Genomic DNA, 17,950 nt, shown 5'->3' with positions numbered 1-17,950 from the left:
CGGGTAAACGGAAGGGAAGAGGTGGCCCCTACGTGATCCCCCTAGAAACCAGGCAACAGCTTTGTGGAACAACGTCACCGGGAACACAGACCCGGGACGGGGACAGCGCGGGGGCGGGGGGCGGGGGGCGTGGCCAGCGGGCCCGGGGCGTGGCGAGGGCGGGCTCTGCGCTGGCCCCGCCCCTCCCTAGATATCGCGAGAGGGCGGGTCCGCGCGGCGTCGGCGTCGCTCCCGCGCTGTGGCGCTAGGCCGGCTGTGCGCGGCGGCGGCGGCGGCGGCGGGTCCCTGCGTCGCCACAGCGCTCCGGGCCGTCTCCGCGCAGCAGGCGCGGCCGCCTTGGCCCCGGGCGGGCTCCGCGGCTCCCGGCGAGTGCCTCCCCCTCCCGGCCCGCGCCGGGCAGCGACGCTGAGCCGACCGCCGGAGCGCCGGGCAATGGCGGCCTCCACGGCCTCGCACCGGCCCATCAAGGGGATCCTGAAGAACAAGGCTGCCGCGGCCTCCTCGGTGCTGGCCTCGGCCGAGCAGCCCGGCAGGAGCGTCGACGACGAGCTCAGGTGAGAGCCGGGGCGCGCTCCCTTCCCGCCCGCCCCGACCCCGACCCCGCCCGGACCGCGACCCCGGGCCTCACCCCCGGACCCGGACCGCGACCCCGGGCCCCGACCCCACCCTCACCCCGACCCAGACCCCGGCAGCGACCACCCCCCGACGCAGACCCCGGGCCCCACCCCCGGACTCGGACCCCCCGACCGGAACCCCGGACCCGGACCGCGACCCCGGGCCTCCCTCCCCGACCCCGGGCCCTGACCTCGACCCCGGACTCCGGGCCCCACCCCTGGACTCGGACCCCCCCGATCCGAACCTGGACCGCGACCCCAGGCCCCCCTCCCCGACTCCCCGACCCCGGGCCCTGACCCCACCCCCGGCCGCGACCCGGGACAGCAGACTCCCCCCGCCCCCTTGACGGACCTCGACCTCGGTCCCCGACCCAGACCCCTGCCGCGACCACCCCCCGACCCAGACCCTGAGCCCGACCGCGGACCCCCCTCCCCCGGCCGCGACCCCGGACCCGGCCGCGACCGCGACCCCGGGCCCCCCCTCCCCGGCCTCGACCCCGGGCCCCCCCTCCCCGGCCTCGACCGAGACCCCGGATCTCGACCCCGGGCCCCGACCCCACCCCGACCCAAACCCCGGGCCCGACCGCGGACCCGGACCCCCCCCCCCAGCCCCGGCCCCGCCCGGGCTACCAGATCCGGACGCCACCCCCGGCCCCGACCGCGGACCATCCCCCCGGACCTGGACCCGACCCCGGACGGCGTCCCGGCCCCGACCCGGCCCCCGACCTCGACCCCGGACGGCCCCCCCCCCCCCCGACCCGGCCGGACCGCGGCCCCGGCCCCGACCCCCACCCGGTCCCCGCCCCCGGGTCCCCGCTCGCCAGCCGGGCCGCCGGTACTGGGACCAGGGACGGTCAAGGCAGGAGCTGTGACGTTGGCCGCTTTCTAACCCTCTTTAAAAAGTACGCGCACACGGAGTGTTTTTTAAGCAAACACCTGACCTTTGAGCTTTGGGGAATTGGGACTACTCAAGAAAGTTTCAAAGATTCACCTGTTAAGCGTTTGCTATTTCTTAACCTCGTATCCGAGGCATCTAAAATTCTTCAAGAATAAAACCCTTTGCTTGGCTTGAGAGCCCTTTAGGATCTAGTTTCAGGCCAATACGAGGCCCCTCCGTGAAAGAGACCCTTTCCCTCCGTTTGTCTGATGGAGCCTCCACAGTCGTTCCTTTTTAGGGGAACATTATCGAAGCATCAAGCCACCCCCACGTCTTAGGTCGTGGTTTGTCATTATCTCTACGCTAAGAGAAACCGAGAATTTTCGAGTCTTTGGTCTGTATTTAATGGAAATCTGCTTATTGCTGATTAGTTTTGCATCTGCAACAAGAGTTTGGAGCGTTTTCTAGTCTTTGTTCCTCTTGGAAGACCTAAGCTCAGAACAGTGGAGAGGAGCAGCTTGCAGTGGTCCAGCGGTGTTGGACATACTCACCCTGTAAAAAATGCCCCACAGCATTGTGTGTGATAGGAAATAATCGGAACGATCCAAGGACTTAAGCAATTAAGAAGGATTCGTGTTAATTATGGTACATTGATGTAATGAAACCACATACCACTCTTAAAAAGAGCAAGGTAGATGTCCATGCACAGCAGATACCCCAGGTGCAATGCTCAATGGAAAGAAAGTAGTAATGTACGCCTAGTGTAAAATACACCCCTGGATTAGAAGTGCTAGGAGCCTTGGGTGTTACAAGATACTAAAAACACAAAGATTCTATATTCTAGAAATCAGGCTTAAGAGAAGTCATCGTCGAAATTTGTAGCGCTGTAGAGCTAAAACAACGGCATTTGTAAAAACTTGGAATATTGCAACTAGAGCACACCTGTTTAAATATCAGTTTAGGACTGACTATAAAAGGAGCCACTCCTTGGTGGTGGTAATATAGAGATTTGTTTTACCTTGGAGAAAACATTAAGTAGGATGACAGCTTAGAATCATGGCCCCTCTGGGATTGGAAGGGACCTTAATGTGTCTCACAACTCCTGCACTCCCACTCTCTTGGATGCTTGACTTAAATTCTCTAACAAGAAATTTTCAAGCCTCTATTTTGGGTACACTGCTTCAAATGGGAATTGGTGAGGAATGATGGTTGTAGGTTACTGAATTAAGAAAACAGAATCTCCCGGGAACATGGGGAAGGCAGGAAGACTAAGATAGTTAACAAAGCCAACTTAGAAAGCTCTTGCACAGTTTCAGAGTATTGGACAGCAAGAGTATCCTCCTCACGGGCATTATGTTATTTAGTTATTCTTGGTGTGAGCTGCTTTTTGTTTGGCTACCAAGTGGCTTATTGTTTTCTTCTCTTTCTCTTCCTTATCTTTACTTCTTTTTATTTTTTTTAAAAGATTTTATTTATTTATTTATTCATGAGAGACACCGAAGCAGAGACAGAGGGAGAAGCAGGCTCCCTGCAGGGAGCCCGATGTGGGACTCGATCTCTGGACCCAGGATCACACCCTGAGCGGAAGGCAGACGCTCAATTGCTGAGCCACCCAGGTGTCCCTTATCTTTACTTATCTTTTCTCAACTTTCATCTGCCATAATTTCCTGGTCTTAATGGGTTAGCCTCTTTCTGGAATTGGCTAAGGTTTACTTCCAGGTCTTTCTACCTTGAAAGCCACTATTCTAGGCTGCTAGAAGGACAGATTCACATAAAACGGGCCATTTATGCAGATCCCTGGGTGGCTCAGCGTTTTAGCGCCTGCATTTGGCCCAGGGCTTGATTCTGGGATCTCCAGATCAGTCCTGCATCAGGCTCCCTGCATGGAGCTTGCTTCTCTCTCTGTGTCTCTGCCTCTCTCTCTCTCTCTCTCTCTCTCTCTCTGTGTGTCTCTCATGAATAAATAAATAAAATCTTAAAAAGGGGGGGGGCTATTTGCAAGGTTCCAAGGTGGATGATTTGATTGACTTATCTAGTTAGAGGGTTAGACAGCACTTAAATCTTCAAAAGGAACTACTAAACTCGAATTCATGGAGGTTCATGAGGTTTGTAATTAGCTAGTAAATGGAGATGGACTTTTTCATTATTAGTGTTATCTGACTAAAGCAAAGAAAACTTTTAATACAGTACATATTATTTATGTCACAGCTTATGCAAACATAATTAGCAACTTTATGAGAGCCTTTTTGAGCAGAAATGATAAAAGTATAATTGAACCCTCTTTGTAATGTTTGTCATTTAATTACAAGTATTCCCCTTTTCCGATAAAAGTGACTGAGAAGGGCAGCCCCAGTGGTCCAGCCCGTTAGCGCCGCCTTCGGCCCAGGGTGTGATCCTGGAGACCTGGGATTGAGTCCCACGTTGGGCTCCCTGCATGGAGCCTGCTTCTCCCTCTGCCTTTGTCTCTGCCTCTCTCTCTCTCTCTGTATCTGTTGTGAATAAATAAAATCTTAGAAAAAAAATAAAAAGGATTGAGAATAAATAGTTCTTTTAATTACAATACACTTAAAATCCAGAAACTAGTGAGTGTAGTGTAATGATTTAACTTTAAATGTTGGAACAGAGTATAAGGCAAAAGACTCCTATTATGAAAATGACCAGGATCTAAGTCAATTCTTGTTATTCTCAGTAGTTCTGTTCTATATAATCACCACAAATTCTGAATTGGTGAATACTGAACCATTGCTCCTAGGGGAAGTACAGAGTTAGGTTCCTTCTTGCACTTAGAACACTCGACAGCACTTTAGCAGTACACTTGGGAGCCGTTTAAAACAGCGCAGTCAACAAAACACAAAAAAGTAAAAAAAATGGTACTAAATGGACTCCAGAAGAGATACTTCTAGTTGAGAGCTGGAACAACAAGAAAAATTATCAATCACCTCGTTTAACAGCTGGGAAGATATAGCGACTCAGAATTTTTCTGGTCCTGTGCATGTCTGTGAGAGAGAAATTACCTCACGTACTGATTTTGGAGGTAACAAATTTTATCAAGTAGGCAAATTTGCAAATACAGAATCTGCAAATGACTCTTTATTGGTGCCTTTATCAAGTAAAATGCAGTGGTAATTTCCTTTTTCTGTACATACCACTTCATCCCCTCTTCATTAGTTCTGAGGATATTGTTCAACATATCATTGTATTTAACATGAATAGATGTTACCAACAGATTTTTTCTAAGGTCAGAAGTTGAGTTGTCTTATTCCAAGTATCTCTAAGCTTTCTTATTATGTATCTTTTTAGTAGGAAAAATTCAAATATTCTTCAGATGTTTGTTTATAATATATCTCATATTACTATCATTAGATAATGTTTCAAGGCTCACTGTACACTTAAAGTGAGATTCGTATAATGCCATGTTTCAAATAGTCTTAAAATTTTTTTTAACCTATTCTTGTCAAACTTTTTTTGTCTCAGTGCTGTTATTTTCTTTTCTATTTATGCTTTGCATTGGTACTGTTACCTTCAGTGAATGGTCTCTTGTCATGCCATTTTTTGAGCAGCTGGGTAGAATCTGTAAATCCCCATAATCAGGAATAGATAAATCTCAGTATATTGTATCACAGTATTAGTTAGAACATCAGTGTCATCTCCTATGATGTTAGAACTCCCGTGCTATCAGGATACCTTGAATATGGTGTATAACTTACAAAGGTCTAAAATAATAGCTGTATTGAGTAGCTATGTGCATTTCATCAAATACAAAAAAAAACATTGATTCTAAAATATACCATGATTTTATGTACCACCAGAAAATACTATCAGTTATAAGACGCTATCCATTAAAATGTTTTCAGAGGGATTAAAATGAGAATGTGCATTTTGAATTGAAGATAAGAAATTAAATGCTACTAAAATCTATTTTATGAGAAGTGTTATTACAGATTAGTGATTAATCTGGGGTAGAGTGCCTAGGTTTGGATACTTTTTTTTTTAATTCAGTTAGTCTGTCTACTACTTAGTAGTTCTGTGACTTCCAGTGACTTGTATATTATATCCATGCATAGTTTAATTATTAAACAAGTTAACAAATGTAAGGTGTTTAACTCAGTACCTCATCCTCAAATGTTAATCTTATTCAAGTAGAAATAAATATAGGAATCTAATTTTTCCCCCATCTCAGTAGGTTTTATACAATATGCTTTGAAGTCACTATGTTCTATTCAAATTCTATAGTACTCTTAGGTAATGTAGGCAAATTCTGCTTGAAAACATTGCACTTGAATTAATTTCCTTTAATATAATTTTAAATAAACATGCTTCAACTTCGTCTTTTTCTGCCTCTAAAGGGATACAGGTTCTAAAGCCTCGCTGAGTAAAGTTTTCCAAAAGTGACTTTTTGATTACTGATTGCTTTTATTGTCAACTGTTACTTTAATTGTTCAGTAATTGTGCCAAGCTTCAAAGTCTTGTATTTTGTCACCTTATGTATGTTGAATCTTTATATAAAGAAAAAAACCATTTCTTGAAGTGTGCAATTAAAGTTTAACACCTTGAAGCAAAATCCTGCTTCCTACTTCAAGCATGGCTTAAAACTTATCAAATGAGCAAGTCACAAGCAACAAGGGGTACAAGGTGGTATCGTATGAGCTATCAGAGTGAAAGTGAGAAGGGGTGACTTTTTCTGGACCAGATTTGGACTGCAGGAAATCCAGTCTTCCAAGAGGGAGAGGGAACATGAAACACCAGCGGGTGCTTTCATTCTCCCAGCAGATCTGTGATGTAAGTGGTGGTGCCCCTATTTTTTCTAGGTAGAGATAATGAACTACAGAAGGTCATACAAGCAGCTTGGCATTAAACTCACTTTCTTTGCCTTTTGGATTTTGCTACTCTATAACTAACATTAATTCTGCCAAAATGTTATAGATGCTAATTTCCATATTTAGTGTTCTCTGCTGACAGTTTTCTTCTACTTCACTACTTTCCACCTAAGAATTCCTGGCATGCTTTGTAGCCTAGTGTTTTATGGCCTTATTTAAATTTATGTTTTTGCAAGATATTGTTCTCTTCTTTGGAGCTGAATAATCCTAAGAATTTCTATTGCTCTTAGTATTGTGTTGAGGAAGTGGAGTAAATCTTTGAATATATGGAACTTTATTTATTTATTTATTTATTTATTTATTTATTTACTTTTTTTTTACTTTTAATAGTGGAAAGTAACTACAGGACAGGAAGAATTTGAGTTACATACAATGTGATTATAATGTTAATATCAGATATATATCTTTGGTTTACATATACATAACATGGTTTAAGTCTTTAAGTTTGAGTGAGTTCTTTGTTTTCCTACAACATTGTAAGTCTATATATTAATGTATGAGAACTTGCTCATATTTAAATGTAAAGAACTTAGATATATAAGGGAAGGTTTTCAATAGAAAGGCAAAGGATATTAACATAATTCATAAAAGGAAAGGAAAGTGACCAGCATTTTTTCATATTTATAAGGTAATGATCAAAGAAACATAAAATAGTTTTTAAATGATGATTTGTTCCTGCTCAGGTGGAGATAACATATACACAAATACCCAATCTTGGCAAAGTTTTGGTAACTAGTGGGGGCATTACATATTGTTCTCTCCTTTAAAACTATTTGGCAATGTGAAGTGAACCCTAAAGCTCTTGATAAATGTTAACCCAGATATGCCGATCTAGGAAATTATCCTAAAAATATCATTGAATAGAATAGGCACAAGTATGTTCATTTCTGCTTCATTCTTGATAGGAAAAACTTGGATTCAATATAAATATCTAAGATTTGGTAAATGGTTTATTATTGAGTATTATGCAGTTTTTAAAAACTAAAGACTTGAGATGCCTGGGTGGCTCAGCAGTTGAGCATCTGCCTTCGGCCCAGAGCGTGATCTTGGGGTCCCAGGATCCAGTCCCATGTCGGTCTCCCTGCAGGGAGCTTGCTTCTCCCTCTGCCTGTGTCTCTGCCTCTGTCTCTGTGTCTCTCATGAATAAATAAATAAATAAAATCTTTTTAAAAACAAGTAAATAAAAACTAAAGATTAGAAAATACAAATGGCTTATAATAAAATATATATACTAATAGCTTCCATATTAGTATATGCATTTTTATGTGGTGTGTCTACTATTTTATATATGTCTGTACACAGTATTTATATTTTTATATATTTTGATAACCTATATTTTATGTAATATGTGTTATATAATGAAAGAATTTGCAAAAATCAAAACTGTTAGTGGGTTAGGGTGGTGGGATTATATCATTATTAAATTTTATCCTCAATTTTAAGAAAGCCTTTCTGCTTGTATCCTTTAGTTCTGTTTTTCCTGTTATCTTACAAAACAGATATATGGAGTATTTGGGTTTCCACCCATTAGAGAAGCCTTTTAAACTCCTAATGACCTATATCATTCTTCTATCTTAATCGGTAATGATGAGAAGTTTCCACTTTTAATTCAGTATTGTTAGCATCATTTAGGAAATAACTTGTTTCATTTTGAAGTTAGGGAGTACCTAACAAGGTTATTAATGTGTGTATATTTTAAAGTTTTTTTTTAAAGATTTTATTTATTCATGAGAGACGCAGAGAGAGAGGCAGAGATACAGGTAGAAGGAGAAGCAGGCTTCCCGCAAGGAGCCCAATATGGGATTCAGTCCTGATCCCAGGATCATGCCCTGAGCCCAAGGCAGACGCTCAACCCCTGAGCCATCCAAGTATGCCTATTTTAAAGTATTTTAGGGCAGCCCAGGGGGCTTAGCGGTTTAGCGCCGCCTTCAGCCTAGGGTGTGATCCTGGAGACCTGGGATTGAGTCCCATGTCGTGCTCCCTCTATGGAGCCTGCTTCTCCCTCTGCCTGTGTCCCTGTGTCTGTTTCTCTCTCTCTCTCTCTCTCTCTCTCTCTCTCTCTCTCTCTCTCTCTTCCCCCCATAAATAAATAAAATATTAAAAAAAATAAAGTATTTTAAATGTAATGTAATACAAACATGGGAAGGTGTGTTAAATGTAATTCTAAAGTTTAAGAAATTATAAAATTATAAATTATTATGTATAATATAAAATGCCCGCTGTAATCACCTTCCTAGTCAAGAAAAAGAATGTTTCCATCACTTCAGGAATGTCCTCTGCTGTTTCCAATCTCAGTCTTTCCTCTCCTGGCCCCCAACATAACTGTCTTGACTTTTATGGTAATCACATAAGTAAGTATACATCCCTGTACTCTTTAGTTTTGCCAGCTTTTGAACTTTATATAGAGATGTGCTGGCTTTGTTTTACAGTATCTTTACTAGGAAATCTTAATAAGACTCTATTAATACAGGTTTTTTTAATAAATTAATTTTAATTGGTGTTCAATTTACCAACATACAGAATAACACCCAGTGCTCATCCCGTCAGGTGTCCCCCTCAGTGCCCGTCACCCATTCACCCCCACCCCCCGCCCTATTAATACAGGTTTTATGAAACTTTTACCTGTCCTTTTGTTTCTGACTGGCATTTATCCTCAGCTCTCATTTCAGGCATTTGTCTCAGGAGGGAATGTTTAATTACAGTATCCTGGGTCTCTCTTTGCTTATTAATTGGATTCCTTTCTTCACAAACTTTTTTGAGGGTTAGTTCAATTACAACTGGATAGAATCCGTAAATCCCCATAATCAGGAATAGATAAATCTCAGTATATCATATCACACTGTTCATCTAGTTAGAACATCTCTGATTTTCCTAAAGCATGTGTACATTTTACCATGATTCATGTCTGCTGTCTAAATCTTTAGAAATCGGGATCCCTGGGTGGCTCAGTGGTTTAGAACCTGCCTTCCGCCCAGGGCATGATCCTGGGATCCCCGGATCGAGTCCCCCATCGGGCTCCCTGCATGGAGCCTGCTTCTCCCTCTGCCTGTGTCTCTGCCTCTCTGTCTGTCTGTGTCTCTCATGAGTAAATACATAAAATCTTTAGAAATGTATCTCTTCACTATGAGTTTCCTTATATAGCATGAGTAGACCTAGCCATTTAGAAAGCATTCTAAAATATCACAGAAATTTGTAGATAAGAACTAGTTAGCCAAGTGTCTGAAACTAGACTTAGTTGAATACGAAACTGGTTGCTTTTTAGAAAAATTCATTCTGAATTTTGCATGGCAAGGTGGAAGGCATTCAGTACAAAAGCAGTTTTAAACATTTCTTCAAGACCATCCCAGCATTAAGGGATATTCCTATTAGTGAAGTAAACCAGATGTTCTTCCTTGCAACCAAAGAACATTATGCCAAAAACTAAATTGTATGTAGACTCACATTACACGCATTTAAGTTTTTGATGTAATGATTTTAACCATAATTATTTTGATTCTTACACACCATATTGAAATCTTAAAAAAAAAGTAAGTTGGTTCTTTTTTTTTTTAAGTTTTTTTAAATTTATTTTATGATGGTCACACACAGAGAGAGAGAGAGAGAGAGGCAGAGACACAGGCAGAGGGAGAAGCAGGCTCCATGCACCGGAAGCCCAACGTGGGATTCGATCCCGGGTCTCCAGGATCGCGCCCTGGGCCAAAGGCAGGCGCCAAACCGCTGCGCCACCCAGGGATCCCCCTAAAGTTGGTTCTTTTAAAACAATTTTTAAATATTAGTAATGAACAGAATAAATAAAATACTACATTACCATATAGCAGACTTTTTAAAAAATAAATATCAGTAAAAGCAAGAAACAAACAAACATTTCTTCAGAATGACCTTTCTCAACCCATTCTCTGCAATGCTAAGTGAGATAGTTTCAGGAATTTTAACCTAAAACTTTAGATTTTAAAGTCCTAAAACCTTCTTATGTTTGTATGGTACTTTTTAAAATTATTTATTTATTTTATTTTATTTTATTTTATTTTATTTTATTTTATTTTTTGTATGGTACTTTTATAATTTGATTTCACAGACATTATTTCAGTTGATTCTCACAACAATCCTGTATTGTAATAAAGGCTGTTACTAAAACTCCCATATTATAATTTCCATGTAGAGTAAATATAGCCCAAGAGTGGGTGTTTGTTGGACTTGCCTGTAGTCACAGGACTACTGAAAAGTAACTAGAACTTGAACCTTAAACATCTATCTCCCAGTTAAGCTGTTGTGTTTTTTTTTTTGTTTTTTGTTTTTTTTTACTGCCACAAGACCAATTATGTATTGACTCAGCAGCTACACACCTAAAGAAATCAATATTATAAAGAGGGTTTAATTTTCCCAGTTTAGTTCACTCAAGTGTTGTGTTTTTGTTTTGTGTTTTTGTTTTTTAGTACTAGTAAGATTTAAATTTGATTAGTTGAAATTTCAGGTTCATTCCATGCTGAGTTTAAAAAGGGGAAAAAAACTAATAAATCTTGTTTCTGTGTTTCAGTTAATGACTGATATGTCTTTTTTTTTTTTTGACTGATATGTCTTAATTTTTAGCTTCTTAAGCTTTTAAGAGTTTGACTGTTTCGTGGTGAGGAGACATTAGGTAACTTCTGACTGCTTTTTGGGGAAAAGTGGGAGTTGTAGTTTCAGTCACTTGTGGAGTATGTCTGGACCAACCTTTGCCTCTTGATAAAACAAAGGATAGGTACCTGAAGTTGTAGCTGAAGTGTACTTAGTCTGTAGTGGAATATTAATCAGCTTTGAAAAGGAAGGAAATTTTGATTTGTGCTACTGCACAGATGAACCTTGAAGCCATTAAGTGAGATAAACTAGTCACAAAAGAACAAATGCTGTATGAATCTATTTATATGAGGTATCCGGAATAAATTTGTAGAAACAAAATGGAATGGTGGTTGCCTGGGGCTAGGAGAGGGGAGCATAGAGAGTTAGTGTTCAGCAGGTAGTTTCAGTTGGGGATGATGAAAAAGTCCTGAAGATGGATGGTGGTGGTGGTGGTTTCACAACAATGTGAGTGCGCTTAATGCTGCAGAACTACTATACACTTAAAGATGGTTAAAATGGTGAATTTTATGTTATGCATGTTTTACTGCAATAAAATATGAAGAAGAAAAAAGTGCTTGGTCTGAAATAGGGACACTGAATACTTTGGAGAAGAAAGCAAGAGAACATAAAAGGCTCGCTCACCTGTCAGGAGCAGGCACCTTTATTTTTAAGGTGGCTCAGGGCATGGAGAAGGGAATATGGTGTTAAGGTTTAAGTATGTCATTTTTCAAGAGCATTTCAGAATCTGGGTGTTGGTAGATTTAGGAAGATTAAAAATATCTACAGTAAAACCTCCAATGTGGGCAAATGCAGAAAAGATGTGAATATGTATAAACTCTACATTGATTCTTTTTTTTTTTTAAGATTTTATTTATTCATGAGAGACAGAGAGAGAGAAAGAGAGAGGCAGAGGGAGAAGCAGGCTCCATGCAGGGAGCCTGACATGGGACTCTATCCCGAGACCCCAGGACCATGCCCTGGGCTAAAGGCGGTGCCAAACCGCTGAGCCACCGGGGCTGCCTGCCCTACATTGATTCTCTTACAGTAGTTTTATTTTCAAGTAAGCAACCAACCTGTACACGTAGCAAAATATTGTTGGTTGGCAGAAAGATCTTTGATGTCCTTTTTAATGAGTAGATCTGAAAAGTTTGTAATTAAGTCATCTAATTACTTAGCACCTTAAAAGCTGTGTAAATATTTTGTTGAATGGATATTAACATGGATGTTCATAAAACACATTTTTATTTAAGTAGGTTTATCTCAAGTAACCTGAATGTACCATTTCTTAGCACATTCTTATTTTTCTAGATTAAAAAACTGAACTGTAATTTTGTTTGCAATCTAAATCTTTATTAATGGTATTTAAATTTAATGAGGTATTCCCTGTAGTTTTATTTTTTTTAATCTATATATACTTATTCTATCAGCTTTATTTTTTTTTTTTAAGGATTTTATTTGTTCATGAGAGAGACGAGAGAGAGAGAGACAGAGACACAGGCAGAGGGAGAAGCAGACTCCATGCAGGGAGCCCGATGTGGGACTCCATCCCAGGTCTCCAGAATCACGCCCTGGGCTGAAGGCGGTGCCAAACCTCCGAGCCACCAGGGCTGCCCCTCCCTGTAGTTTTATGTTCTAATTCTTTTGATGGTTTCTTGGATAGCTCTGAAAAAATTAGGTGAAGGAAGTATTTGTTCTTTTTTTAAAAAAAATTATTTATTTGTGTGTGTGTCGCAGCCTTCTTTAAGAAAGTTTTGAGTGATGGATTAAAAACAAGAGCATCCCTGAACTTCACCTTCCCTCCAACCAGTTCCCTCCAAATTGCCTGCCGCCACAACCTTTGCATTCCCGAGTCCTTTCTTGGTGAATGAAGAACTTAATCCCCAAGCCCCAGGTCCTCTCTCACTGGCTCTCCCCTTTCCTCTGGCCCCCATTCCTGGGAAAGGCTGGCATCTTAGTTTGAACCCATGGGAGAGCCCAGAGTGGTGACAGACACAGAGGGAAAGGCTTCACTCTCAGGGAGAGGGACTGAGAAGTACAATGCAGTGAAGTGAGGGGCCCCGTACCCAAATGGAACCCTGGTACCCCTGAGAAAGGGCACACAGCAGCCTCAGAATCCTCTCATTGCTAATGGTCACTGCTTGATTGTTTGCCCTTCTGCCAACCATTGCAGAACCATGCTCAGACGACATCCTTCTCAAGCCCAAGCTGCTGGGCATTGTGGTTGATTGGCTGCAGGGTGGGTGTCAGGCACTGCAGGCATGTGTTCTCCAGGTTGCCTCTCACTTGGTTCTCCATCCTTGTTAGCTTTCTCTTTCAGGCTTGCACAAGGGTCTCTGCTTTGCATATCTCTTGTAGATTTTTGTTGTTGTCAGCTTCCCCCACCCACTTCTGCAGCAAGGGCCACAGCTTACATGTGTTCTTGAAACTGAGCTGCAGAGCCTCAAAACGGCAGATGGTGATTCAGCTAAACACCTTCCTGAAGAAAACCCCCCAGGGTGAGCCCACATGGGCCTGAGTATATCCCAGGGTGATCCTCTTCTGCTTTAGGCACTGGCAAATTGTTTCAGTCTTCCTACAAAGATTTGATGTCCTGGGATTCCTCAGGGTTTTGCTCCATCTTCTTATACGGCTTTACAGCCCCAAGTGTAGTGGCGCTGGGCTGGGCAGGGGTGGGGGAGGCCCCTTCAGAGTCGGTCTCCACTTGAGCTCTCTGTTTGGCTCCCTGGTTGCCCTCCAGGCCACTTTGGGGCACTAACCCCACTCCAACCTGAGGTCCACAGTAGGCCATCCTTTCAAAGAACTCATACGGCAAAAGGGCACAGGGAAATCCCCCACACCTCAGTGCCTGGCTCAACCCCTGGCCTGATTCCTGACCCATCAGGAGGAGGGTCAACCCAGCCAGGTTCTGATCTTCCAGGCTCATTGTCTCCACCACCAGACAGGGGTGAGCAGGCCAGATTGGAAGCCTGGTGTCCTGCCATGACAACAGAAATGGGAAGGGAAGCACCCCAAGCCAGGGGTGTGGAAAAATCTCGTAATTTATTAAACTGTTACCAATATAGAGTAGATGAAAAGTTTTCAACTACTGAGGTCATGTAGTGTATAAGTAATTTTGCTATTATTACTTCTATAGGCCAGATGAAGACTAAGCATGTCATAATGTAATGGTGTCTTGAGTGTCTGGTAAAAATTCTGAATAGGGTGTTTTTATTATGTGGGCAACTAAGTATTCTATAAAATATTTATTTGATTGTAATTACTTATGGCTTTTACCCTATGTCAGTTTCTTTTCCAAGAAAGTATATATAAAAATAGAAGCTAGCAAATAGTTGAATTGTGGGATTTGGATGTTTGTCAATTTTAGATGTGTACCTTTTTTATCTTTTACTTCACTGAAGAAATTTTTTTCTTTTTAATTTTAGTAAAAAATCCCAGAAGTGGGATGAAATGAACATCCTGGCAACATATCATCCAGCAGACAAAGACTATGGTTTAATGAAAATAGATGAACCTAGCACTCCTTACCATAGGTAATGTTTTGTAGGCATCCTTCCTTTTTTACTTCCAATTTGCATTCCTATGACTTCTAGATAACAGCCGGTTTAAGTTTTTGTTTGATTTTATATTTGTTACCGGAGCACTAATCAATAACCAACTGCATATTTCTGTAATATATAACTTTAAAATTTGGGAGATCAAATAAACAAACAAACAAACAAATAAATAAATAATAAAATAGAATAAAATAAAATAAATAAATAAAATAAATAAAATAAAATTTGGGAGATCTAAGGGCGCCTGGGTGGCTCAGTCACTTAAGCCTCCTGACTTGATTTAGGCTCAGATCATGATCTCAGGGTCATGAAATCAGGCTCTACACTGGGCATGGAGCCTGCTTAAGATTCCCTTTACCTCTCACTCTGCCCCTCCCCCAGCCTCCCTTCTCTCCCCCTCTCTTTAAAAAAAAAAAATTGGGAATCTATTTTGTACATTATAGTAGTTGTAAGTGTTTATTTGTAGCAACTCAGTGGTCCCTAGCCACTGATGATGCACACAAATTAGTAACTTTTGCCTTCCTTAAAATAATCTTATTTATAAAAAGGAAGATCTGAGGATTGGGCTTGTTTGCTTTCTAAGAAATCAGGGGCTTAATCTCTGCAGAAAAGGATAACTTCACAGGTTTTTCTTTTAACCCATTCAAAGACCAAGAGGTCATTATTATTATTCTATGTCCTTATTTTTAAACTGAGATAATATTGAATTTCCGATAATTACATTATGATTATTGGCAGTTTTGAATCTTCCAGAATTTTTATTTTATTTTTATTAATTTTATTTATTTATTTTTTATTTATTTATTTATGATAGTCACACAGAGAGAGAGAGAGAGAGAGAGAGGCAGAGACACAGGCAGAGGGAGAAGCAGGCCCCATGCACCGGGAGCCCGACGTGGGACTCGATCCCGGGTCTCCAGGATCGCGCCCTGGGCCAAAGGCAGGCGCCAAACCGCTGCGCCACCCAGGGATCCCCTTCCAGAATTTTTTAAATGAATTGTAAGATTATAGTGTGTGGCAATAATTAATATGAAGACAAAAATAATGTACCAGTAAGCATTATGAAAAGATACAGATTCTAAGTAGTAGAAATACCCAATACAGATCATGCCCAAATTTGCATTGAAAAATATATCCAGGAATGAAATGCCTTGAAGGAAGGTAATAATCCAAGAGTTACTATTAAAGTAGAGTTAAGAAAGTCTATATTTTGAATCAGTGAATGAAAACTTTGGAAGATAACTTGAGATAACTTATAACTTGATAGCAAAAACAGTAAAAACAAGAACAAACAAAGATTTTGGCAAAGGTAGAAATAATGGAATAGGTACAGGTGTTGAAACTCAATACTAATAAAGCTTGGGGGGAGAAATAGACATATCATTTATGAAAAATTTATACCCTTTTCTTCTAATTACAAGAATATACTTTAAAACATATATTAAAGCTCTTATTGTGCCAGAAGCCACACTTAGAGCTTTCTTCCTTTTCAGTAATGGTAGTAGATAGATTTCTCCCATCCTCCCAAAGATGACAAGGGTATCATGTGATGCTTAGCATCCTGGGACCTAAAGATAGAGTGACACTATAGCAGACTTGGTAAGTTCTGCTTATGGTCATCTCCCCATGAGGGTGAAACAAAGAGAAGCATCTACCTTTTGTATGGGGATTTTCTATGAAATATTGTTACGATCATCTCCCCTTGGGGATTAAAAGATACCTAAAAGTTGTCCTGGCCATGTTTAGTTGAAGTTGTTGAAGTTGTGTATGTTTTGGTTTTAAAATGCACCGTGTAAAAAAAAAAAAAAAAAATCAAAGATAACTATCTACTGGTTAAGCCCAACCAACTAAAGAAATAGGTCTCTTGAATGAAATAAAACAGTTGAACTGAAAAAAAAAACAAAAAAACCCTTCCTTGTCTGTGTTGATTGGAAATCTCTATCCTAAAAGAATTAACATTGAACATGACTCAAAAAAATAGTCGTAGGCATTATTTTTAGACTATTTATATTTAAAATATAATAAATCTGAATGGTATTTACTTGGTACTGCTCCCTTCCCCCCCCCCCCCTTTACCTTATGCATTTCCTTCCTCTGGGAGTTGCCAAAGTTACTTGGTTCCTAAGTAATTGAGAGTATATGTATGTACCGATATATGTGCCCAGCTCTTAATAATTTAGTGCTCAGTTTTACCAATTTCTTTCAAGAGTTTTATTCAATAGAAGAGGATGCTTTTAATAGATCATGTTATATTATCTAAGAATTTCACGGTTAGTATACAGAAGTTATTAATGATTTTATATATTGTATGCTTGTATATACTCACACAAACACACACATAATTTGTCTATAAATTTTATAACCTAGAATTGTCTTCAAAATTTCTACAAATTGATAGATTATTTTATTCTTCTCTGTTTAATTATATCCAATAATATAAATGAGTTTATTTCAGCTTTGCATGGAAAAAAGAACATCATCTAAACTGTAGCACTTATTTAACATGTCTCCTAAACTAACCAGGATTTTTTTTTAATATAGGTGACTTCTGCTTTTATACACCTTTCAGTGGCTTGAGCATTAAATATGCTCATGTCTGCAATTGAGTGGGGAGAAAATTTTTTATTAGAGAGTAGATTGGGAAAGCTAATAGCTTTTAAATGTGTCCTGAATAAGGTATTTAGGATCTAATTATGGTATTTTTAGCTAGCCTTAAATACATATTCTAAAACCAGACAGTGGTTTGTTTTATTTTCCAAATATTTGTTCCTTCTCACTAGATGGAATAATTGAAGTATTTTTATTTTTTTACAAATGATTCAAGTTCTTAGTATTTATTTTCATGGTTGCGGTAGTGGTTTTTTAAAATCCTCTGGAGGATTTTCTTGGTGCTGTATTTTCAGATAGTTGCATGGAATAGAAACAATTTAAAATTAAGCCTGGGAGATGACAACAGAGCTATAAATAGGTTGATATTATAACTAAATCAATAGGATTATTATTATTATGCCTTGTTTTTCTGCTTGAAACAGTATAGTTCAGGTATTAATTATAATGTGCTTGTTCTTCTAGTATGGTAGGTGATGATGAAGATGCATTAAGTGATTCAGAAACCACTGAAACCCTGACTCCAGATATCTTAGCTAAGAAGTAAGTACTAATGACTGTGAAGTATTTTCACTTACACAGTTTTACTTGTTTTTAATTGGACAGAGTTAAAGGTATTCTGCTCTACTTGTACACATGTAAATAAAAAGCATGAGCCAAATTTATTTGGGTTTTTCATAGCAACTTTTGCAGTCTTGTTTCTAGATTAAAATCAAAGTATGCAGGTAGCAGAAAGATTAGAGTACTAGAACCTGGTACACAGATTCCTTATATCAAATCCCTGTGCTTTTAGTGATTTTTGTTTTTGTTTTTATTTAAATTAAC

General features: G+C 40.5%; 1 protein-coding gene and 1 pseudogene across 1 annotated transcript in view; one reads left to right on the top strand and one right to left on the bottom strand.

Moving 5' to 3' along the window:
• The first annotated feature begins 222 nt into the window (after positions 1 to 222).
• PPP1R2 (protein phosphatase 1 regulatory inhibitor subunit 2) overlaps positions 223 to 17,950 on the top strand; it is a 28,379-nt gene continuing 10,651 nt past the window's right edge. Inside the window, exons 1-3 of the mRNA XM_055316172.1 lie at positions 223 to 554; positions 14,387 to 14,494; positions 17,591 to 17,668. Coding sequence (XP_055172147.1) covers positions 433 to 554; positions 14,387 to 14,494; positions 17,591 to 17,668 — 308 coding nt within the window. The 5' untranslated portion in view covers positions 223 to 432. The remainder of the gene's footprint in view (positions 555 to 14,386; positions 14,495 to 17,590; positions 17,669 to 17,950) is intronic.
• LOC129503786 (POU domain, class 5, transcription factor 1-like) lies at positions 12,393 to 14,303 on the bottom strand (annotated as a pseudogene).

The sequence above is a fragment of the Nyctereutes procyonoides genome, unplaced genomic scaffold, assembly GCF_905146905.1.
Source record: "Nyctereutes procyonoides isolate TBG_1078 unplaced genomic scaffold, NYPRO_anot_genome, whole genome shotgun sequence".
Lineage (NCBI taxonomy): Eukaryota > Metazoa > Chordata > Mammalia > Carnivora > Canidae > Nyctereutes > Nyctereutes procyonoides.
Note: the sequence above shows the minus strand (reverse complement) of the source record. Positions and strands in the feature narration are given on the sequence as shown.